The 24,559-nt window shown below is 46.7% G+C and overlaps 1 protein-coding gene across 2 annotated transcripts in view; it reads left to right on the forward strand.

The window, feature by feature from the left end:
- The first annotated feature begins 2,649 nt into the window (after positions 1-2,649).
- The window catches only part of FBXW8 (F-box and WD repeat domain containing 8), a 119,830-nt gene continuing 97,920 nt past the window's right edge, over positions 2,650-24,559 (forward strand). Inside the window, exons 1-2 of one of the 2 annotated variants that reach the window (XM_023241460.2) lie at positions 2,650-3,044; positions 17,437-17,541. In XM_023241460.2, coding sequence (XP_023097228.2) covers positions 2,727-3,044; positions 17,437-17,541 — 423 coding nt within the window. In that variant the 5' untranslated portion in view covers positions 2,650-2,726. The remainder of the gene's footprint in view (positions 3,045-17,436; positions 17,542-24,559) is intronic. The other variant, XM_023241461.2, reaches the window with a different exon arrangement.

The raw sequence follows: 24,559 nt of genomic DNA on the forward strand, positions 1-24,559 counted from the left end.
GGGTAGTTCTTGCTTTTTGCCCGAGAGCATCTCTGCTCCCCTGGTGTGGGACATTGGTAACAACCCATTTTCTTAAACTCCCCTTCCATTGGAAGCAGGAGACTACGAAAAACTCTTTCCTTAACGTTCCTCTAATAGAGGATGGCTGAGTGAATCCAGTCTCCCTTCTTCCATTTCTGATCTCTTGGGAAGACCATCCAGAGGGGTCGTCTTCAAAAGGCTGCTTGGATGATCTCAGCGGGATGGAGTGTAAGTTGTGCACAGCAGGACCAACTCAAGATGGTCTTTGGATTAGCTGTCGCTCCTTCCCGTTTATTCCTTTCTTGGTACCCCACTCCTATTTTCCAGAAGCCCTTCAACAAACAACTAGCTGCCTGCAAGCCCAGGTCTCAGGCTCTGTTTTCTAGGGGGATCCAGGCTAGGCTAACCTTCACTGTAGGAAGTTAGAATATACAGGTAAAAACACTAACCCATAATTCTGCCCTTTAGAGAGCTCTTCTGTTTTGAGTATATATTCTTCTTAAAAGCATACACACTTTAAATTTTTTTTAATGTTTATTTTTCAGAGAGAGACAGTGTGAGCAGGGGAGAGGCAGAGAGAAATAGAGAGGGAGACACAGAATCTGACTCAGGCTCCAGGCCCTGAGCTGTCAGCACAGGGCCAGACGTGGGGCTCGAACCCATGAACTGTGAGATCATGACCTGGGGCGAAGTAGGATGCTTAACGGATTGAACCACCCAGGTGCCCGAAATGCACATACACTTAGTAAGCAGTACTGGGATCATACTGTATTATGTTTGTCCTGGCTTTCTTTCACTTGCTAGGTTATATTTTCAGGTGATTAAATTTTCTCCATGTGATATTTAATAGCTGCACAGTATTTCATCGATGCATTATTTATAGAGCAGCTACTATGTTCCAGGCATAGTTTTGAGTGCTGAAGACTTAGCAGTGAACGAAGATCTCTGCTCTCGCGGAGCTGACACTCTAGTTAGGATCTTTCTTACATCCTAATGGGGCAAAATTTATTTAATCAATGGCCTATTGTCAGTTACTTCGATTGCTTCTGATTTTCAGTATTAGAAAACAATGCTTCGGTGTACATCCTTGAAGGTATTCTTTGAATTCATCCTCCATTTTCTTCTCTTACGATAAACTCGTAGAAATGAAGGCGCTGCAAGAAAGCAGATGTGAGTAAATGAGGTGCTGGGATTCCCACCTAGATGTCTGTCTGATTCTGGAGCTCAGGCTGTTGATAACCATGCTGTTAATTTCCCTGCATTGAAAAATCATGGTAATGAAAGTAGCCAATGGTTCCTAGCTGGCTTATGATTTAAAGAGGTCAGGTCTGGAGTTAAAATACATATATACATATATATATATATATATATTTTTTTAATATGTATAATCAGAATCCTTGGTCTGCACATCACCAGCTGTGTGATTTTTTTTTTTTCTTTTTTTCTTTTTTGGCTCTGTTTCTTCATCTGTAAAGCCAGGACAATAGTTCTCATCCAAAGGGGTTGTTAGTAAATATTCATTGAATGCCTACTAATCTCCAGACTCCAAGCTAAGAACGGGCAGTCCAGTAGGAAAGGGAAATATTATAATTACACAGGGGCGCCTGGGTGGCTCAGGGGTTCGGGTGCCCCCTTGATTTCTGCTCAGGTCCTCACTGCAGGGTTAGTGGGATGGTGCCCCGCCTCAGGCTCTAAGCGCTGACAGCTGGGAGCCCGCTTGAGATTCTCTCCCTCTCGCCCTGTCCCCCCCCCCCCCCCCCCCCCCCCCGTGCGTGAGTGTGCGTGCTCTCGTTCTCTCTCAAAATAAATATATAAACTAAAAAAAAAAATTACACAAATACAAAATTACAAACTGTTCTGTGTTATGAGAAGTATGGGATGCTATAGGAATGAATAACCAGGTGACCCCATTTTGGGTGGAGGGGGAAGGAGTTTACGTCAGGTGGGAGCTGAGCTATGAAAGATGTATCGGCCTTAACTAGGTCAAGGGGGAAGCAAAATTCCCGGAGAAGGAAACAGCAGTTACAAAGCATTTGGAAGATGGAATGCGATTGTATGTGCCTTCCTTTCCTATCTCCCTTGTAGTTCCTTCTGGAAATGTCTCTTAGATCTTCCCAGGGCTGGTTTCTCTTCTCCTTTAGCTCTTAGTGCAGATGACATCTCCCAGATGCCCTGCGAGAACATCCCTGTAAAGTCAACCGCCCCCATCCCCACCCTGTGCCTCTCATTTTTCCTTTATTTCCTTAACAGTTACCACTGATTCAAACCTTCCTGTACATTTGTGGAAGGTCTCCTCCCCCCTTACCCCCCCCAACTTGAAACCCCAAGAGGGGAGGGATATTGCGGGGTTTTAGGATTTAAATGCCGAATCCTCAGCTCCTGGCATCTAGTAGTTGCTCAATTGGATGTTCGATGAATGAAGAAACGGTGCTTGGGATCAAGTCCGTGCTTGACAAAGGCGCCAGGCGGGAAGCGGAGAGGCTGGGCGCCCGGGTCCCGCCTCTGGGCTCGGCCTGGGGCAGCGCGAGGCACCTCCGCCGGGGACCGTTCGAGGGGCGCGCCGGGGGCGGGGCCACCCACCCGGAACTCGAGTGCGGCGGCGGCGCGGGTTTCCGGCCGCGGCGGACACTTCCCGCGGAGGGACTGTCCCGTGGCAGCCGGCGGGCCGAGAGCGACGCGGAGGGCGGGGAGCGGCGGCGGCGGCGATGGACGACCACAGCCTGGACGAGTTCCGCCGGCGCTGGCAGGAGGAGCTGGCGCAGGCTCAGGCGCTCAGGAAGCGGCGGCGGCCCGAGACTGCAGAGCGGCGGCCGCGGCGGCCCGAAGTGGCTCTGGGGCGCGGCGAGCAGGCCTCGGGGTACCTGGCGCTGGCCCAGGGCCTCCTGGAGGGCGCGGGGCGGCCCCCGGCTCCGCGGGCGACCCGGGCCGAGAGGCAGGACGCGGCGAGCCGCTCCCGCTCCCCTCCGGCCCGCGAGGCCGCGGGGGGCGGGGAGCAGCTGGTGGACCAGCTCATCCGAGACCTGGTGAGTGGCTTCAGCCTCCTGCCGAGGTCCGGGCCTGCCCCGGCCACACACCCCTGCAACGAAACGGAAAGTAACTGTGCCACCCGGGGTCTGTGCATGCATAGAGTATCTCTGGAAGTGGTAGTTTCCACCCTGGGTGACCTTGTTTTCCCATCTCGGTAGTAGTGTCTGCAGACCTTTTTTTGGATACCACTACTGGGTTGGGGGCGTTGCTATCGTAAATCTAATGGGTAGAAGTCAGGGATACTCCCGAACATCCTGCCGTGTGTAGACAGCGCCCGGAAGAAAACGATCCAGCCCACAGTGTCAGTATCAGCTGGCGAACTCCTGCTCTTCAAGAACTCCTGTAACTTAACAAGGGTTGCCTTTAGGGAGGCAAGAGGTCTCAGGACGATTAGGAAGCAATTGTTTTTATTCTGTAGCATATTCGTATTACTCATTTTTTCCCAATTGCACATGTATTCATAAAGCAGGAAAGGAAAAATCCTTTGGGCACTACCATTGGCATGGAGGTTCTTTCTCGTTTTGTGCACATGGATCCTTTCGGAGGATCTGCAGAGAAGCTGGGGACCCTCTCTCCCCTAAAGAAGGCCCCCTTTACGAAGTTGGCATGGTCAGGATCACCTGAAACACATCCATGGTTAAGGGTTACGGCAATACAGCAGGTTTTAGTGGTTCAACTTAAATTAGGCTTAAGCCTTCTACAGCCTCCCAGTTTAGACTAATTGTGTAATTGGCAAAAGCTGTTTTGAGAAAAAATGGTTTATTTAACAGTTCTGTTCAAATAACATTAATAGCTATTGGGGTTTTCACCAAGTTTCTGGTCCTGTGCTCTGCCTGTCTCTAAGTTGAGAGAAGCTTTGTGTGTGTGTGTGTGTGTGTGTGTGTGTGTGTGTGTGTGTGTGTGTGTGTGTGTGTGTGTTATGTGAGTTACAAGCTCTCCTTTAATGTGAACAATTCTCGTATATATGAAAATTCTTGCTGGCGTCACTTCTGCTTCTATAAGAAGTGGGTCATCACTAAGGAAGTCTGGCAGATGTAAAAATAATCTTTGAATGCCTTGGTAGGGTGGTTTAGCACCAGATAAGTTGGTCAGGCCAGTCCAGATCTATGCAGAAGTTATTCCCTGGGAAATAGATTTGTAGACTAAGGCAAGACCAGCCCATGGAGGTAGAGAGAAACAGGAAAGTGGATTGTTAGGACCGAGGCACGGTTGGGGGCCTGCCAGTTAAAATCCAACCTACTGAATGTGGCAGCCTTCATAAGAATCCTGGGAAGTACCTGTTGTTAGTCTCCTTTTATGAATGAGGATGTTCAAAAACGTTTTGTGTAACTGTTCCAGGGATACCTAGATGATAAGTTCTGGGGATTAAATTTGGATCCAGGTCTCTTGGACTCTAAATTTCACCAGCTAGGAGTTTTGCAAACCTGACTGAGTGTAGGAATCCCCTTTGCTTTATTAAAAGACAGGTTCTGGTCTGTACCTAGACCTGCCTAATCAATATCCAGAGGAGGCTTCTAGAAATGTGATGTTTGAGATGGTCAGGCAATTTTGAGACCTTGTTCTCTGCTGCACAGTTTCTTTTGGTTTACTGTCTTGACTCTTAAGGCTTTCTAGCCCTAATACCTCTGAGGGATAGGCATTGATACCAAAAATAGTGGAGCCCTAAATGAAGTGTTCTAGAAATGGAGGGGGCTTGCCTACTGTAGGATCCCAGGGGCATACTGGCATCAGACTTTATTTAAAAAAAAAAAACCTGCCCTGGAATGCATGCCCATGATCTCCTCTGTCGCCAGAATCCCCACATCAGGTACTGCTGGGCTCTACATCCTACGAACATGCAACCTTCAGGGCGCTTTTTTTTTTTTTAAGTACTGTAAAATACTATAAATAAAATTACGGCTATAAATAAAATTACTCGCTTTCTCCTTGGTACTGCTTCAAGGGTTTAAAGACCTTCTTCAGTTCTCCCAACAACCCTCTTCCATGGCTATTATTAGCCCCATTTGACAGATGAGCATTAAGAAAGTAATTGATTTTCAGGGGCAGTCAACCCACTCAGTATCTTAATGTGAGAAATGATGGTAACCTTTATAGAAAAGGCTTCGATTTCTAGATCAGTGGTTGTAAGCCCCAAAGCCCGGAGGTCAAGCAGATAATGCAAAGGAGTGAGGTAGCCTAGGTATGGCTTGTTCCCTCCTTTTTCCTAGTTCATCGGGTGTCTTGTTAGGTATCTTTTCCATGTTCCAATCATACACCTGTAATGCTTCGATTCATGATGGCTAGCTTTTTTTTTCTTTTTCTTTATCTACTCTGTGTACCCAACTTGGGGCTCAAACTCACAACCCCAAGACCAAGAGTCACATGTTCCACCAATTGAGCCAGCCAGACATCCCATGATGGCTATCATTCTTTTTGTCACATTAAATATTAAACATGACCGTGTAGAAATGACTTTCATGATATCCCTAAAAAATACTTAAATGTTTTTTCAAAGCCTCGTCCTCGTCTTGGTCTGGTTTTTCTCCTTTTGAAAGTTTTTTCAGGGGCGCCTAGGTGACTCAGTTGGTTAAGCATTTGATATCTCAGTCTCACGGCTGACTCATCATAGCCGTGAGGTCGTGCCCAGCATCGTGCTCTGTGCTGACAGTGCGGAGCCTGCTTGGGATCCTCTCTCCTCTTTCTGTTTCTGCCCCTCCCCTCCTCATCATACGTGCTCTCTCTCTAAATCATTAAATGTTTTTTTCTTTAAATCAAACCCTGCATAAAATCATAAATGTACAAGTTAGTGAGTTATCACGGGCGTACACATCCATGTAAACAGCACCCAGATTTCAGAACAGCATTATCAGCTCGTCAGAACCCCCAACGTGTTCTCTTCTTTCACTCTCACCTGACTTCTAACACTTTATTTTAATTTTGTCTGTTTTTGAACTATAAGTAGAATCCTACAGGACGTGCTCTCTCTCTTGTGTCTGGTTCTAGCACGTAGCATCATGTGTGAGATTCATCCCTATGAACATGTCCTGTTTTACTCTGTTGATGGGCATTCTTGATAAGTAGTTCAACAGCCAGTTTGGGACTGTTGGGAGTAGTGCTGTGAATGCTTTGCATATCTTTTGGAATGTGTGTACCCATTTTTCTTGGGTACACACCTAATCGTGGAATTGCTGGGTCATAGGTATGCAGATGTTCAGCCTTAGCCACTGGCAAACAATTTTCCAAGGTAGTTACAGTGGTTTTCCTACCTGATAATAAGTGTGTAGATTATGGTATTTCCCTTTTTTCTTTGCCATAAATATAACCGCATCTGAGATGATGTATGGCAACTGAACTTGACCTCCACGTGATGGGGATGAGAAAGTGACAATTTGGGGAATACACACTGTAGCTGGGCTAAAGGTGGGAGCCACTGCCCATGTCAACTGGTTGTTTCCTTATGGGAATGTGGTCCCAGTGTGGCCGCCTTCAGACTCTTGTAATTGGGAATGTTTATTTTTATGTGGACTCTGTCCGTTTTTGCAACACAACAAACACCCAAGACTTTGGCCTAAAACACCGGTATTTAGCTCGGGGCACCTGGGTGGCTCAGTCGGGTGAGTGTGCAACTCTTGATTTTGACTCGGGTCATGGACTCACGGTTTGTGAGAGTGAGCCCCGTATCGGGCTCTGTGCTAACAGTGCAAAGCCTGCTTGGAATTCTCTCTCCCTCCCCCTCCCTCCCCCTCCCTCCCCCTCCCTCCCCCTCCCTCCCCCTCCCTCCCCCTCCCTCCCCCTCCCTCCCCCTCCCTCCCCCTCCCTCCCCCTCCCTCCCCCTCCCTCCCCCTCCCCCTCTCCCTCTCTCTCTCTCTCTCTCTCTCTCTCTCTCTCTCTCTTTCTGTCTGTCTCTGTCTCTCTCTGCTCCTCCCCTGCTTCCTATCTCTCTCTCAAAAATAAATAAAAATTAAAAAAAATCACAGAGCATTAAAAAAAAAAAAACAAAACCCAAAACACACACCAGTATTTAGCTCACCATTTTGCAAAGTGGCAATTTGGGCCGGGCATCGGTGGGTTCACTCAGATGTTTAAGGTTAGCTGCTGGTTAGCCAGGTAGCTTCGCTTTGGGGGGCTGGCTAGTTGTTGAGTACGTGTGCATTCGTTATAGGTCTCATCATCCAACAGGTGAGCCCTGGGTGGGCCTTCTCAGAGTTCTTAGAGCAAGAGGAGGGCACGTTGTAATGCCCAAGTGCTTTCAAAGTCTCTGGCCAGGTCATCCTTGTTATTGTCACGTTGGCCAGAGCAAGCCGTATGGCCAAGTCTGGAGTTCACGTGGCGTCACCCGGTGCCTGGATACAGGGAGGAATGAACGAAGCAGAGGCCATTAATGCCCTCTATCACTCAAATTCTTCCTGTGTGTAATTGTTGGTAAGGAATACAAAAAAATTTTAAGTACTAACACTGTGGGTTAAATGAAACCTGTGGGCCAGGTCTGCCTTGGGTTAGGAGTTTGTGATCTTTGCCTTTATTTTCCAAAGAATCCTTATTTGATCCATGCCTGACTCCTGAAAAGGAAGATTTAGTTCCGTTTGAGACGCCACAGAAACTGACAGGTTGATCCAGTTGACGTGAAAGAGAAGGAAAAATCCGGTGCCACCTCCTCACACCCCCTCTCGCCGGGCACTGCCCCGCCACCTTTGGTGCGCTCTGTCGTGCCAGCCCACCCTGCCGTACCTCACCTGACGCGGCCTCTTTCACTTCAGAGTTCTCAGTATCCTCACTGGAGTGAGAGCCAGCTAGTAAGTTAGCAGTCGGGAGTCTTTGCCTTCGGAGGAATTAGGCAAACAGCACTGCCTGCCGGTGTCGGGCTGGGTGTCGGCCAGACCTTCGACGGACAAGCGCAGCTGGGCTAAAAAGTGAGAAGTGAGTTCTCTTGAGCCGCATCTTCGCTTCTGAAGCTTTAAGTAACGGCCCTGAGAAGCCATGTGCTTTTAGGTGATGAATGGGAACATCTGGACTGTCTTTTTAGTATAGGGTTTTTTAACTGGTGAAAGAAATGCTACGGCCCTGGACAGAATTTCAGAGGCAGTAGGCACTCTTTTTTTCTTCCGTTTCTCTCTCCGTTACCTCCAACTTCTCCATGGTCATGGGGCACTTGAGCAAAATTGCAAGTATGCTTCTTTCTTGGAATCTGTGACGTCCAGTTGCTTGGTCCTGTTTCTGTTCAGGTGATACGTCCAGCTTGGAGCCACAAGAAATCAGCGCCAAACTCAAAGTGGCTTCAGAAATCCAAACTGGAATCTCTTGACTCCAATAACTGAAAATTCCAGGTGGTGGTGCTTGGTCTGGGTGCTTAGATAATGCACCTGGAAACCTCTGCGGTCCTGCTTTCCTTTTTTGTTTGTTTGTTTACTTATTTAGAGAGAAAGAGTGCGTGAGTGAGGGAGAGGGGCAGAAAGGGAGGGAGAGAGAGAATCCCAAGCAGATTCCACCCTGAGCGTGGAGCCCTCCACAGGGCTCCATCTCACAACTGTGAGATCGTGACCTGAGCTGAAATCAAGAGTCATACACGTAACCGACTGAGTCACCCAGGCGCCCCCTCTTTTTGTCTCTATTCACAGGAAGATTCTCCCCTCCTGGAAATAAAATGACTACCAGCAGCTCCAGTCTTACCTTCTGTTTGCTTCTAACAGGAGAAAGGGAGCATCTGTTTTCTGTAGAAGTTACGAACTTAAATTCCCATTCGTCCAGACTGGATCATGTGTTCATCCTCAGGCCGGTCACGGGCTCAAGTTGGCCAGGCTTGTGTCCACTGCCCACTCCTGATGATCAGGGCAGAGGGGTCAGCCTCACTGAACCATGTAGTCCGAGTGTGGCCGTCAGGTGGTTTCCTAAGAGAAGAGGGAGTGAATATTGGGCAGGAAACAGCAGAGACAACAGATATTCATCTTAGGTGGGGTTTGGAACAGCCCTAACTATGAGAACGTTTGTGTTTTCTAATCGCCAAACGTATTTATTGATCACCTGGGGGCTGGGGAATCAATAGTAAACAGAATGGACACAGTCTCTGACCCGAGAAGCCCATAGTCTTGCTTCTTTTAACTGAAAGCATGGCATTAATGAAAGCTATAAGCCTGGTTACGGGTCTAGGCTCCGGAGTCAGGCGGACCCAAGTTCAAATTCAGACTCTGCTAACTGCCTCTTTGGCGTTGGACAGGTTAACTTACCCTACCTTGCTTATCAAATGAGGATGACGCTAATGCCTGTCTTGTGAAGAGACTGTGAAACAAAACCTGGAATGTTCTAGCACAAAGCCTGGCATGCAGTGAGCAGCCAACAAATTCAAGCTGGTCCTGTTATTTAAAAAAATTTTTTTAATGTTTGTTTATTTTTGAGAGAGAGAGCATGAACAGGGGAGGGGCAGAGAGAGAGGAAGACACAGTGTCTGAGGCAGGTTCCAGGCTCTGAGATGTCAGCACAGAGCCCCATGCAGGGCTCGAACTCACAAACCGCGAGATCATGACCTGAGCCCAAGTCGGACACTTAACCGACTTTGAGCCACCCAGGCACCCCAAAGCTGGTCCTATTAGTATCATTACTATTGCAGGAGAGTTCACTCTGCTCACTTCCTCTTTGCTAAGACTTCTCACCGATCAGCCTCTGCCGCCCTCCTCCTTGGATTGGGAGTCCCTGGAGGGCAGGGCCTCCTGTCTTACTCCTGTCCCCTCACCTCTAGTACTCCGTGCAGTAGGGGCCCCAACTACATTTGTTGCATTGAAATAACATGGGCAGAATTCCTGCTCCCAACAGCAGTGTTACAGAGAGGCTCTAGGGTTGTTAGAACCCCTGGGAACGTTCAAACGTTCTTCAAGTTAAGATTGGGGTTTTCAGGCTTGATAAAGTTTTAATAGTGCTGGCTGATCTGTATTGTTCACCATGTCAGTATTTGGTTTGTCAGAACCTCCAGCTCTGCTGTCAGCAAGATCGGTTTGATGGCTTAGCTTCCTTCTGCTTTTAAGTTAGCAATGAGTGAGGAAAGTTGCTAATCTGCACTGAGGGAAACAATCGGATGTAAACTCCTGACATGGCTTAGCTGGGACAGCTTCCCTTCCTCTTTGCTGCCTTCTGTCTTCTCTTTAATGTTCACCTTGGGTTCTGTCTCTTGCGTTAACTCTTCTCTGATCTCTCCAGCCCAGATTTCTCTTCCTTCTTCGTTCCCTCAATGGAAAAGTTCTTACTATCCATGCGATTCATTTTTTTTTCCTGTTATGGATTAGGAGGTCTCTGCTTGGGCACCCTTTGAAATGGCCTCTGTGTATACCAGAACAACTTGTGACGTAGGCCATCTCTTCATTGGAAGATTCTGCTGGTGGAAGCAGCTTGGGCTTTATTCATTCATTCCACAAATATTTATTAAGTGGCTTCTTAGTACCAGGCACTGTTCTAGGCATGGAAGATACAGCCACGAACAAGACCGAAAAGATCCATACCCTTATACAACTTACGTCCTGGAGGGAGGTAGACAGTGAACAAATAATTGTCAGATAATGGTCTGGAGAAAAATTAAACAAGTAGGAGGAATCGAGTGTGTAAGTTTCGGGAGAGAGGCTATAATTTTAAATAGCACTGTTCAAGAAGGCCTTCCTGAAGACTCACACTTTGTGGAAGGAGATGAGGAAGCAAGCGTGAAGAGATCTGGGGGTGGAGGGATTCTTGGCAGAGAACAGCAAATGTGGAGGTTCTGTGGTGGCCAAGGTCGGCTGGCCTTGTGGCCTGTGTGACCTATGGAATTTAAAATTCTTAATCTTTTTTCGGGCACTTGGGTGGCTCAGTTGGTTAAGTGTCTGACTTTGGTTGAGGTCATGATCTCCTGGTTCATGAGTTTGAGCCCCGCATCGGACTCTCTTTTGTCAACATAGAGCCAGCTTCGGATCTTCTGTCTTCATCTCCCTCTCTCTCTCTAAATAAACTTTAAGGATGTTATTTTTTATTTTTTTAATCCTTTTCCAACAAGGGCCTCCCCTGTTTTGTTTTACGTGGGGCTCCACAGATTATACAGCCAATGCTGATGGTAGGAACATCCTTGGAGTGGTTAGGACACTTGACATGAAACTATTTGCTCTTCTCACAAATGAATCCATGTGCACACTGGTCCAAGTTTCTGACTAGGGAGCTGCCCCTTCACCTGTCTTACCTCCTTTCTGGGTCCTTAAGCTCCGATCCCAGTTTATTTAATTTTTTTTTAAAATTCGTATTTATTTTAAGAGAGTGAGAGTGAGCAGGGGAGGGGCAGAGAGGGCGAGAGGGCGAGAGAGCAAGAATCCCAAACAGGCTCCATGCCCAGCCTGCAGGGCCCGATGCGATGCTCGAATTCACAGACTGTTGAGATCATGACCTGAGCCGAGATCTAGAGTCGGATGCTTAACCGACTGAGCCACCCAGGCGCCCCAGATCCCAGTTTAAACTGCGACTTTGAAGGCAGAGCTCCCGCCTCTCTTGCCTCCCACCAGCTTCTTTTGCTGCCACGCCAAGCACTCGCTCCCGGTCCTTCAGATTGGCATTTTCTGCTTCCGTCCCTTGCCAGAGTGCCCAGCCGAATCCTACCAGTAGGTGGTGAATGAGAATTGTCCTTGAAGTTGGAAAGCCTGTTTAAAAAAAAAAAGTCCCTCGGACCTTAGTCGTGTGTCTGCTGTGTGCAAGGCAGCGTGCCGCTTAGACCGAGCAGTGTTACGTTTCTGTCGCCACGCATGCAGTCGACAGAAACCTAAACATTTTTTGCCCTTTCTCCTCGAGAGGCACGGGGATTAGGTTAAATGTGAAGAGATAACTTGGCTTTTTGTGGACTGTTCTGGAGCTTAACCACTCCTTGCCCGGTTTCTTTGGAGAAATGCTTCTTAAGTTCTAAATAGCTGACTTCCTAATGAACTTTGGAATACCTTTGGGGACCGTTTACGTTGCCTTTCGTAGTTGCCTGTTTTTATGCTGTTCCGTGGGACGACGACTTCTCTCTCTCAAAGATTTGAGCCGTATGAGTGTAGGCATCCTTTCTTAACACATTTGCCACCAGCACCTGGGATGGCCCTGATTTCAGATAGTGTTTTGAACACCGAGCACCTTGTTTCAAAAGTGTGTTGCTTTGCTGTGTCTGCGAAAATATCACAAACTTATTGTAAAAATACTTGGGGATTTCAGAAGAAGAAAACAAATCCTGTAATGCCATTGCTCAAAGGCGACTACTGCTGCTAACATTTATTTGGTGTACTTTGGGCATTTTTTTTTTTTTTTTTTTTTGGTACGAATAAGAATATGTATTTCAAGACCACTGTGGGATTGTGAACAAATGCCTATTACCTGGACGGTGTTTCAGACCCTGTTTCTTTTTTTGGAAGAAGACCCGGGTGAACCCAGCAGTCCTCTGTTCTGGTTGGGATTGTGTGGTCCTGCCGTACTCCACGTTTGCAGGAGGCAGAGAATGGAGAGAAATTCCTTTAGGAAAGTGTCCTGTCAGCCACAGATGGAGCAGAAATACTACTATGTCCATTGTGTGTCTGAGGTGTTCTTCTCTGTTCCTTTGGACACCACCTAGAGAGATCTGGAGTGTTCTGTTTGCCCTGGAGATGTCCACTGGGGACAAACGTGGAGTCCGTTTCTTCACTTCTCACTGATTTTGGCTCTTAATAATTACCCCTTCTTCTTCTAAACCAGAGAAGACAGATTAAATTTCTAACAGTAAGGCACAAAACCAATCCATTTACAGAATTAGTCTTACATTAGCACATAGGAGTACAAATCAGCCTCCCCGGGGATGGATCTGTTTGCAATTTCTTTTAGCATTTTTGGAGGAAGTCCAGTAGACTTTGGGAAAATCTACTGTTCACTGACTTTGAATTAACAAAGTAACATGAGCCCTTTGTGGGGTTTGTGTGGGTTTTCTTTTCTTTTCTTTTTTTTTTTTTTTTTTTTTGCTTGAGTGGGAAAGGATTGTTTTTAATCCACCTATGATTTAGGGTTGTGGTTCTCAACTTCTAGTGTGCATGAGGATCCCTGAGGAAGAGCTACTCAAGCCTCACCCCTGGAAATTTGGAGTAATAGGCAATTTGGGGCATTTTTTTTTTTAACTCCACAGATGGTCTTGATATGTAATACAGGACAAGAGTCACCATAGTGGTAAAGAATCAATATTTGAGCCATAAAGAGTTAAAAGCCCAGTTGTGTTTTATCCACATGGTGTTTTTCCTCAAATTTGAAACCATGTTAATACATCGATATATTAGTTTTCTGTAGCATTATTGGCTATTGTCATATTGCTTGGGCTATAAAATTAATGGGAAGTGATTCTCTCTAAACATTGTAGTCCTATGGCCCTTTTTGTAATGTCACCAGTTTTCCACGTTAATATTTCTTCATTCTTGGGATATCTCTGTTTCTGAAATGTCAACTTGTCCCTTTCCATGTTTGAAAGTTCATATAGATACAAAATTGGTTCATGTGGCCTATAACTTTTCAGATGGCTGTGTGTTTCAGAAAGGCCTAGGTGGAAATCTCCTAGCATCCTTTATTTTATAAGGTATTTCTCTGCATACTGGTAGGAAATGGTGTTTTTTACTTCTGTTTCTAAACTGTGGGAAGTGCCAGATGGGAGTGCTTAAGCCCTGGTAGGTTGTGTGTAGTTAGTGGGCTAGTACCTCTGTCCAGGATGTGGCTCCACATCCTTGTCAAATCCTGGATCCCTAGAAGAGAATTGCGTTTTCAACCACAGGGTCAAACATGCTTCTAACTCTCAATCTTTGGTAAGGTGTTTCCCAAGTGATGGGTTACTAATAACAAAGCGACAGTTATGAGTGACTTATTTAACCTTGAATCTACTCTGGATTGTTTTTTGTCTTTTGGGTGTCATAATGTCCCTATAACTTCATTCCACTTCCTCGAGTGGAGGAAAGGGAAGTGGGTTAGCTAGGCTCCTGTCTCCACAGTTGTGCAGCAGAGCCTTTGGGAATGTGCTCAGTACAGGACTGTCCTGGATCACATCTGCTGCTTTGGGAAAACAGGTTGGATTTTTCAGGAAACAGATTCTGGGTTGGAGATCTGCAGGCAGGCAGTTGAGCAGGTTGGCCTTTCCCAGAAGTCCCGAACTGAGGCAAGGGGGCCAAGCCTTTGTCCCTAGGTATTGACTGGTCACTGGATGTGGGCTCCAGGAGGGGATGTAGCCTTGGACAAGGCAACTTGTTTGACCAAGGGCGGCGCCTAGGAAGGGACTCTGCTGTCAGGCTGAGCCAGTGAGCCATGAGCAGGAAGCATTGTGCCCATCTGGGGGAATGAGTGTTAGGGACCCACAGGTAGAGTCTGAGTGACCCCTGCAGCATCCACTACACGGACTGGTGATAAAAATACCTTGCCAAAAAGATTCCAAGTGTGCAGCCTGAAACCTCAGCCTTCGATCTCCTGACCTTGCGGGTCTCTATAGGTCTTGAGAGGTGGACCTTCCTTTAGCACATCGGTTTCTTTCCTTTCCTGCCATTCCCCAACCAGTGGTAGCAACAGGGAGGGTTGTTCACATGAGTCTGGAATCTGATCTGTTGAGGGTTGACAGTCATTTTGGAGTTTAGACGTTGTAATTCTCGGGGCACAGTGATTTTTAAGAAGTGTGGCTTTGTAATGTTTGTGTTTACATAATTATAATTCATTGCTGTGAAGTTCAGTTCTCAAGACGCATCATCACTGGTACATTAACAGTGAGACCAGCATGGCATCTCAGCTAATTTGTTGGCGTGAGGGACATTACACCCCTGACTGGTCATCTGCTCTCGCTGGTGGCTACACTGTTGTCTTCCACTGTGCACTAAAGCAGATCCTTCTTTGGTTGTTACCGTGGTGTAACCTTTTAAAATTGGTGATTCTCTTGGAAAGTTTCTCTGGAAAAAGACCTGTTGTATGGACACTCCCATTGTTCAGACTCCTGAATACTTCATGTCCACGTGCCTTCCCCTCTCCACTGTCGCCAGCTTTGCTTCTGGAAGGACAGGAGAGACCGCTTTTCTGTGTAAACAGCACGTAGAGGAGCCCCATGGAATGTGGACCTAATCAGCCAATACTTGTTGAAGGGGAAGAAGAGAGCTGGGGTGCCACTCCAGGAAGGAAGATGGCAGTATTAATCAGGTATTGTATGCTTTGCTCTGGTACTTGGCCCGCCCACACCCTTCCTGTGTACCGTTTCGCTTTATTCTTGTAACTCTCCCAAGTAGGTACATTCTCCTTTAGAGACGAAGCCGAGGCTCGGATGTATTTAGCGTAGTCACGTGGTTACTCAACTGGCAGAACCAAGGTTATCAGATTGACCCTTGGTCCTGAACCTCCATCCCAGAGGTCACCGTGGTTGGGATCAAGGAGAAGGCGGCAGGGCTGTGGCTCTGCTAGGGCAGAGGCGCCGTTCTCCGGGAGGAGGGAGGATTGGCCATCTCAGTGAGCAGAAGAGGGGGAAGCCTCCCGCCACCAGAAGTGTGATTTTCTGTCCTAGGATAACTAAAAACAAAGGCGATTTGTCCTGCTTCATTACAGTAGTGTCACATCCAGAAAGCAGTTGATAGTCCCGAAGGGGGGACCGATGGAAGAAAGTGATGCCTGGCATCTCTAACTGTGAAAAGCTCAACAGGAGTTCACTTTGCACGAGTGCAGGCTTGTGTTGGCCTTCCTCCTTCTCGTATGAGGTTAAGGAAGGATAAGCATTTTTCCCTTGTTTCTCTACCAAGGAGGTAAAGTAGGCTCCTTCACCTTATCATGGTCCAGTAATCCAAGAGAAAGCAGAGGGAACTCCAGGGTCACAAATGACAGGCTGGCTCTTGTGTGGCTTTGCTCAGCTGGCAGTGGGTGACCCCCCCCCCCCCCGCCCCCCACCGGGTTGTGTGAAGGAGTCTCCAGTTGTATCTGGGGCAAGTGAGAGAGAGCTGCCTCTTCTCCTCACGAATGAAGCCGACTAGCTGTAAGAGGGGACCTAGCCTGACATCACACTAATGACTTTCCGTTATGTTTTTAGGCGGGACCCCTTCGCCTGCTGATTACACTTGCAGATTTTTTCCCGTTTTGTTTTTCCGTCTCCCCCTGAATGGCCAACATCTCTCTGCCGGTTTCACATTCTGCCCTGTCTTTGCCCCCAGAGAACTGTCAGCTCTTGCTCTGTTTCCTCCAGAGCTCCTTTTTGGCCTCGTACTCAGCCTTGCACTGTTGTTGCAAAGTCAACACATTTCCTTCTTAGGCCTTCACGTTATCTTTTAGCTCTGAGACTCCTAGATGAATGGAAACATGATCCAGAAAAATCTTTACCCTGGATCTTGGTCGGGTCTAAATCAGTGCTCACGTTCCCTTAAAAATGCTGAGACGACTTTCAGCTTTCAGACGGTAGCTTGCGGTATAGGACCGTTGTGTTCGGTGAATTACGAATTCGCTGGCAACCTACAAGTCACTGATGTCAGCCAGAGCTTATTAAAAATGAATTTTATTAAGTTCCATTGAGACCAACAGCCTGCTTTCCCTAGCTTTGCAGAAATACATACAGAAGTGAACTTCAGCAGGTGGATTTGGGAACAGGCAGAGAGGAACACATACACTCTTGGCTTTCTTTGTGTTTCACCCTCCCGTTCCTTTGTGCTACCAGGATCGTCATGACAGCCTTATCTCTCAAATAAAGCCCGTTACCTCATCCCTAATTGCTTATCCAAAGGCAGGCGAGCTCTCATTTCTCCACATTAATAAATGACACCGAAGATCTGCCTTGTTTGCACTGGCTCCCTCAGGTTCACCGGCGGGGACCCCTGAGTGCATTAGGAAACCCTGTGCTTCTCCAGCGGCGGAAGGGAGGCGGTGCTCACCTCCTTCAGGAGCAGCATTTCGTCTGTGTACTTCTCGCCCCCGTTCATAGCCCTGCTCCCCTGACGGGGGCCCCTTAGTGACCTACCTCGGTCAGCGCTTCTCTGGCTGCGGGTGCTCGCCGCCCTCCGGGGGGCGGGGGTGAAGTAAGAGTTGTCCTGGGGGGACCGGTGGCCCCTCCGATTTCAAAGCTCACCTTCTTGGCTACACACCGCTCAGCTTCCCTTAGAGGCCAAGAGCTTCCCGAAGCCTGTGCGCGGATGCCCGAGGCGTCCACCTCTCCCAGACCCCAGGTGGTCAGCTGGCGCCCTTGCTTCTCCTTTGTGAAGCCTTATGGGAGGTGGCCTTGCGGATTTTACAAGAGTGAGGAGGGTGGGCTTGTGGCCATCCGGTTGTGAGTCCGTTCTGTGACTGCCCCGTAGAGTCGTGAGAATGCGTGGCTCCCCCCCGGACGACAGCACCTCTCTCGTTCCCACCTCACGATATCTCTTGTCATCAAAAGGAGCATTTTCATTCCTCCGAATTGTAAGCTTCTTCCCCTTTTCTTCTCCTCAGAATGAGATGGATGACGTGCCCTTCTTTGACATCCAGCTGCCTTACGAACTGGCAATCAACATATTTCAGTATCTGGACAGGAAAGACCTGGGAAGGTGTGCACAGGTAAGCAGCCACTAAACTGGTGTTCAAGGTTTACTTCCACGCGAGACAAAAGTATAGGAAGCTCCTGGCTAACAGAACGTGACTTCCCAGAACTGCAGACTTGAAAGAAGGAAGGAATCAAGTAGCCACTCTGCTTGAAGGAAAGCAACCCTGAACCTAAGGCTTCTGCTCCGCATCTCCGGTTGGCGTTTATCTCTTTGTGACTGTCTGCTCAAGAGCTCTGTTCCCCCGCGGTCTCCGCAGGGTTGGCCTGTGGCAGTGTGCTCGTGACCGACGACTTTGTGCTCTGCTTCTCGAGCTAGCCTGAGCCGTTCGTGTCCTCGCTGCTTTTAATGCAGAGATGCCGCCAGCCCTTGGTCAAATCAAGCCAGTCGTCAGGTTGGGAGCTGAGGGTCAGCCTGGGGACAAAACTGTGAAGTCGCGTTTTAGGCGTAGAGTCCAAATTGCCCTTTAAACACTAGAATCCCACTCAGTGAGGTGCGAGGCACCTGAGAACTGACACCCGCTGAGGGAATTGCAAATCGGTGTCCCCATCTCCTGCCTTCTGGGGCATACGCCCGTGGGGTGGCACGGTGGCAGATACCGTCCGGGCCACACTTCACTGTGTACGTGAATCACAGGGGATCTTGATAAGATGCAAATTCCAACTCAGGAGGTCCGGAGTGGGACTCATATTCTGCGTTCCGAACCAGGTAATGTCAGCGTGGCTTTGGCCACACTTGGAGAGGCAAAGGTTTATGCCATTGAATTGGGTCTCTTGTTCACCTCTTTTTGGCAAAGAGTATAATTTCTCCAAAGACAGATATATGATTGCTGACCATTTGGCTTTCATGGATAACTGTATTTCCCAGGAGAAAGAGTATCTGTTGTCCATAACTCCCAAAGAATTAATTTGCCTAATGGCTACCATTTCCTACCCCTGGATTCTAGACTGCATTTTACATACGTGTCTACACCTTTAAAAGAAAGAGCTAGGTGAAATGGAGTGGTACTAAAAATCCAGGGATGCCTGGCTGGCTCAGTTGGAAGAGAATGCAACTCTTGATGTCGGGGTTGTGAGTTCAAGCCCCACGTTAGGTGTAGAGATTACTGAAATAAATAAACTTTAAAAAATGTAAAAAACAAACAAACAAAACAAACAAACAAAAAAACCCTAAAGCACCAAGAACGTGGAGTTAAAAACATTACGGCAGCTTGAGAGGTGTAAACTCTAGTGACCAGATTTAGACTCTAGAGGTTGCTACTCTGGCACTTCCGTGAAGTCACAGAAAATACCAGGCAATTTTAAATGTTTCTGGCTTATGCTATTTTTTTATGAAGCAGTTTGCCTAATCAAAATTTTCTACCTAGATACGAATTTGAAAAAGTTTACAGTGTTCTTGACTGCCACACTATTACGTGGGGGTGTTCGCGACTATTTTTTTTTTTGATGCAGAGTCTGGAATCTTTAGGAATGATGGAAGGAATTATTCCAGGGCTAAAATTCACTAAATAAAAACGGACTGAAACGTAAACCATGCTCGGAGCCTATCAGTCGCATTAAGCAAGAGTACCTATATCGTCTTCTTCTTTCCCTTGGAAATTGGATTTGTTCTATTCTAACTTTACACTTTGGCCCTGTTCCCGAGAGTTGAAAACAAGGGTGTAGCTAAATGAGTCCAACTCCTGGATTTCAGCCTGATGCTGTTAGCCGAAGTCTTGGAACAGGGTCTGATAGCTAGCTGTTGTCCACAAAGTCCGCATCAGATGATAAAATCTTCACTCTTGATAGGGAGCTGCTGTTGAAGGACTCATTTCTTTCAACATTGCTTTTTGCTCCCCCGCTTTGTAGAGGGCCATGTGGCTTTCACGTCTGCTGCTGGTTTTCTCATCCAAAGAGTTTATCGGTGAAAGATAGGATCTGGTGGAAGAAGAGATCCCCCTTTGGGTACAAGGGGGCTGCGTTTCAGGAGAGATTCGTTATGCTGGTGAGATTATTGTGCAGGTGTGAACGGTTTCATTTGCAACACAGTGGCCCAATTGTCCAGCAGAATTCTTCTCTCTTTGGCCAGTTGGATTTGTTTTTTGTTTTTCCTTTCAATCTAATTTTTAGAGCACACGTATATGAATAGAAAAGATTCTTAAGCAGAACCCTTCCGGTGGCTCTGGTCTATGAAGCCAAGAAGCCAAGAATTTTTTTTTTTTTCTTTTTTTTAATAGCGCCTTTTCATGAAGGTGACCATGGGCGGCCAGTGATTTTTAGAATTGGCTTTGTTTTTTCGAGCATTAAAATACAACTGCAAAGCAATAAAGATGAGTAGCATTTTCATTTGTTTCTTGGGGTGTTTTTATTTTTGAAACTGGGAAAAAGTCCTTCTGTTGAGTGGAATGTCCTGCTGCTTTATGATTTGATTTTAGAGGGGGCTTGCTCTGTCTGTCCCTGTCTGTCTCTTTTCTCTTTTAATCGAGCCACCTTGGGATTTTAGTGAAATTGGGCCAGTTCTAGTGGAATTGGCACCATGAACTATATGTGTGCCCTTGGAGAAAACCTGTTTGCTTAGATCTGTATGCCAAATTGGTAACTGACTAACAGTAAGGAACCCAGATCGGGAAGGACTTGTTGAGATTTAATTATGCCACGAACCGTGCTGGAGAAGTGATTTTGCTTTGACTTTGTCTCCTTTCTGCATCCCCTCTTTTTCTGCTTTGTAGGCTTTGTGCTTCCAGAAAGAAAGTCCTGGTACATTAGTTTGTGATCCTTGTATACCTCTGCTGCTGACCTTTCTAGCTCCTTGCTATCCATAGTTGTCCCTCGAGGGATTTAGTGTCCTTGTGGGAGTGTTCCATGCCGAAATGTCTTGAGAACAGTGTGACTTGTAGTAAACAAAGTTATGCACTGGGCGGTTCATTGAACGGCTTTATCATTTTGCTACTTACAATTTTATGGTTTTGTATGTGGGTGTGTGTGCACGCCCACAAGATCCCTGGCACTTTAAAAGATAATATTTTTAAATGGATAACAATTCCAAAACTGAGTTCAAAGTTACAGAAAGTTTTTTTTTTTTTATGGGAAGAGTAAGTCTGCTATTATATTACAATATGAATAATTCTGAGGAGTAACAGTTTTAGGATTTACTGACTTTCATTTTTAAAACTTTAAAAATCATCATAAATTCATGGGTAGTTGCAAAAGATAGTACGGAGAGGTCTTGTGTTCTCTTCCCCCAGTTTCCTTCGTTGGCAATATCTTGCGTAACGAGCTAGTCCTATCAAAGCCAGGAAACTGACCTCAGTACAGTCCACGGAGCTTACTCAGATTTCCACAGTTTTACGTACACTTGTGAGTGAATTTAGTTCTGTGCAGTTTTATCACAGGTGTGGTGGATTTGTGTGACCACACAGTAAAGGTATACAACATTCATCACAAGGATCTTTTGTGCTACCTTTTCTGGCCTGGCCACCTCTGCCACTCCCCATCCCTAACCCCTGGCAACCCTGATCTGTTTTCATCTCTATAATTTGGTCTTTTTTTAAATTTTCATTTGTATCACATTTTATTTATGTATATTTGCTAAAGTAAAATTTTAGAAATCTAGCTGCATAGGTAACAATGTCACATTCTTCAAGTGAGAAGTAGAAAAACGTGCATGAAGAGAGCAGTAAAGGAACAAGGGAAGAGACGGAGGTTAACAGCTTAAGATGTATGATAAAATTGGTAAGCAAGAAGCAGGTGATACCAAAATAGATAAATTGGGAACTAAAGCCCACCACACTAGATAGATCGTGATGTTTGAAGTTGTTAAGTAGGTTCTACACTCGAGACGGGGCTTGAACTCACAACCTTGAAATCAGGAGTAGCACACTCTACTGACTGAGCCGGCCAGGCACCCCTGATATTTCAGGCTTTAAGGAAAATGTGATCTCGTGATCTTCCCAGATATCCAAACAGAAGCACCTAAAATCTGAGGTTTTATGGCTAAAGATCTTCATGGAGTCTTTCAAGCTGGGAGTCCACAGCCAAGCGCTGCTAGACTGATTTTTCTTAGCAGAAATGATTCTGAAAACCTGTAACTGCTGGCAGGGTTCCTTTCGTCCTTAATAGTGGCCTTTGCCACTTGACTCCATCTCCCAGGGACACACGCCCCGGGCCCAGGCCCCCTCAGGGGTTTCCTTTTAATTCGCAGAGTTGCCGTGGCTGCCTCCTTTAAGGGGGGTGACTGAAAAACAGCAACTCTGGGGGAAGATGGGGAGCCGGCTGCTCCCAAGAAGGGCAGGGTCCTGCTAAGTACTTGAACTGAGTCCTGGGGACTGAGTCCTGAGGCGCTTTCTACTGCTCACTTTATTTTGTGTGTGTTTGAAATTGTCCCTAATTAAGAAGTTTAAAAGAAGGGGGAAAAAAAACCAGAAAGCGAGAACTGGTATTTATAAGAGAGTCAGAGCCTCTTGAGGACAGTACATGCCAGAAGCTGGCCATTGAAAATAAAAGCAATGCAGTTTTTTTTTTTTAAGTGTTGAATTTTTAAAAGTTGGACTTGTTTCTCCGTGTCTTTCAGTTATTTACCCCTTTAGTAAGCGCCCAGTTAAGTAATGTGTGTTCCAGATGGTGATGTGTGCTATGGAGAAACCTGTGCCCACAGAGGTGATGTGGGGGCTGCCCTTGTAAGCGGCCAGGGAAGACTTCACAGAGAAGGTGACCTTTGGGCAAAGACCTGAACGAGGGAAGAAGGAAGCTGTGCAGATCTCTGGCGGAGGCCCGTAGCAGGTGCAGAGGCCTTGAGGTGGCGCGCACCTGTTAGGGTAGAGGAACAGCGGGAAGGTCAGAGCCGGGGGGAGGTGGATAGTAATGGCCCTTCCCCGAGATGTCCACTTCCTAATCCTCAGAACCTATGAATATGTTACGTCGTCTGGTAACGGGCCTTTGCAGATGTGAGGAGGTTAAGGATCTTGGGATGGGATGGTTATCTTGGATGATCCAGGTGGGCTCCCTCCAGGAGGGAGGCTGGAGGTCAGAGAGAAGAGAAAATGGTGCGTTGTTGGCTCTGAAAATGGAGGAACAGACTACAAAGCTGAGGAATAGAAGGTGGAAAGAAGGAAACAGATATTTCCCCCAAAGCCTCCAGAAGAAATGGAGCCCTGCCTCCTACACTTTTATTTTGGACTTCTGGCCTCCAGAACCAAACAGAATAAATTTGTATTGTTTTTAGATACGAGGTTTGTGGTAATTTGTTAGAGCACCAACAGGAAACTAATAGGGGTGAAGGCATAATGAGCAGATGGGGATAAGAGAAGAAGAAATCGTCAAAATGTGAAAGGCACTTAAATCCGTCAAAATAACTTGAACGTTTATTCGGAATGAGGCGGGAAGCCATTCGAGTGCTTTGAGCAGAGTAGTTACAAGGTCTGACTTCCCTTCTGAGCGGGATCATCTCAGTTGCTGTGTGGAGACCGGACCTGAAGGGGGACAAGGATGCAGCAGGGAGACCCGTGAGTGAGCTACTCGAATAACCCAGACGACAGAAGATGGTGGCTTGGAGCGCGTGGTACCAGTAGATGTGGGCAAAGTCGGGACTGCCAATGGCAATGGAAGGGGGAGAGAAAGAGGAGTTGGCCGGGACTCCGTTTATTTGGCCTAAACAACCGCACGGACGAGATTGTGGTTACTGACCAGGGGGAGACCGTGAGATGACCAAGTTTTGGGGGAAGATCAGTAGTGAGATGTGAGGCTGGAGGGAGATAGGAACTGGGGAGCCGTGAGCGCATCATTGGCATTTAAGTCCAGGAAACTGGACGAGGTCATCAGGGAAGTGAGCGAAGGGGGTGGGGGATTCAGGGATTGAGCCCTGTCACACCACAGTGGTGAGAGGCCAAGATGAGGCATTGGAGAAGGCAGTCCCTGTGACGTGGGGAGGAACCCAGAGCACACGGTCCCCTGGAACCAACGGATAACCTTTTCGAGGAGGAGACGGCGATCAGAGGGTTAAGTGCAACTGTTAGTCGAGCAAGAGGATGACTGAGAAGTAGCCATTGGATTGAGCACCTTGGAGGTCACTGGCAACCTTGACCAGAATTCGTGGCATGGTGCACACGGGGTGAATCTGGGGCTAGGGTGAGCAGGTTTGAGAGTGAATGGGGAAAAAGGAGATAAGGAAATTGAGAGAATGAGTGCATGTAGAACTGTCTGTGCAAGGTATATCTTCCCCAAATAGACTTGATTCGTGAACATGCGACTAGAACAATGATGCTTTTCCCCTTGTCATGGGCCTCACTGGTAACCCTAATCCAGGCAGAGTTAATAAAGCTAGTTTTGGAGCCAAGGGCTTTCTTTCTTTCTTTCTTTTTTTTTTTTTTTTTTTTTGATGCTGTAATTCACAGTGGTGCTATAAAGCAAAATGCTGGAGACACTTTTATTAGCAAATTCTCACAGCTGAGGCTCACTCAGTGGGGCTTTTACTGGGCAGAGCCATTCCAGTCCTAGTGTATTAAAGACCATTAGGCCTTTGGAAAATTCAGGCTTATAAACTTGCAAGATTTAATTTAATGTAAGAAATTTAAACTATTAGCTTTCTTTTTGGTGAGAATCTTTAAAATTGTGAAAGTTTAGGTCTTATTATTTTGTTTTGTTTTTCCTTTCAGGATTAGAAGAAATTCTTAAAACCTGTCATTTTTTGCTCCTTTAAAAGAAGAGAGAAAAAGCACCCTCCCTTTACAGTTTGCCAAAGAAATTGTTGGCACGTTTCTGTGTTTAATACCTAACTGTAGGTATAGTCCTGATCCCTTTTTGGAAGGAACTCTCGCCTCTAGTTTTTGTAAATCCCTCAAAGAGATTATTGTTGGTTATCCAGGATTTAAACTTGATCCTGAATATTACTTTCCACAGAATAAGCCCTGTGATCTAGGGGCTAGCAGTGGGAGTGATGTACCGAAACCTCAACTTTTTGTTCTCCGTTTTTCATCCCCAAACCCTGTTATACAAATTTCAGGTCATGTTGTTTAAAGTGACTTGGCATTTTCTTTGAAGGGGAGAGAAAAACCTGTTTTC

Source organism: Felis catus, chromosome D3 (genome assembly GCF_018350175.1).
Source record: "Felis catus isolate Fca126 chromosome D3, F.catus_Fca126_mat1.0, whole genome shotgun sequence".
Taxonomy (NCBI): Eukaryota; Metazoa; Chordata; class Mammalia; order Carnivora; family Felidae; genus Felis; species Felis catus.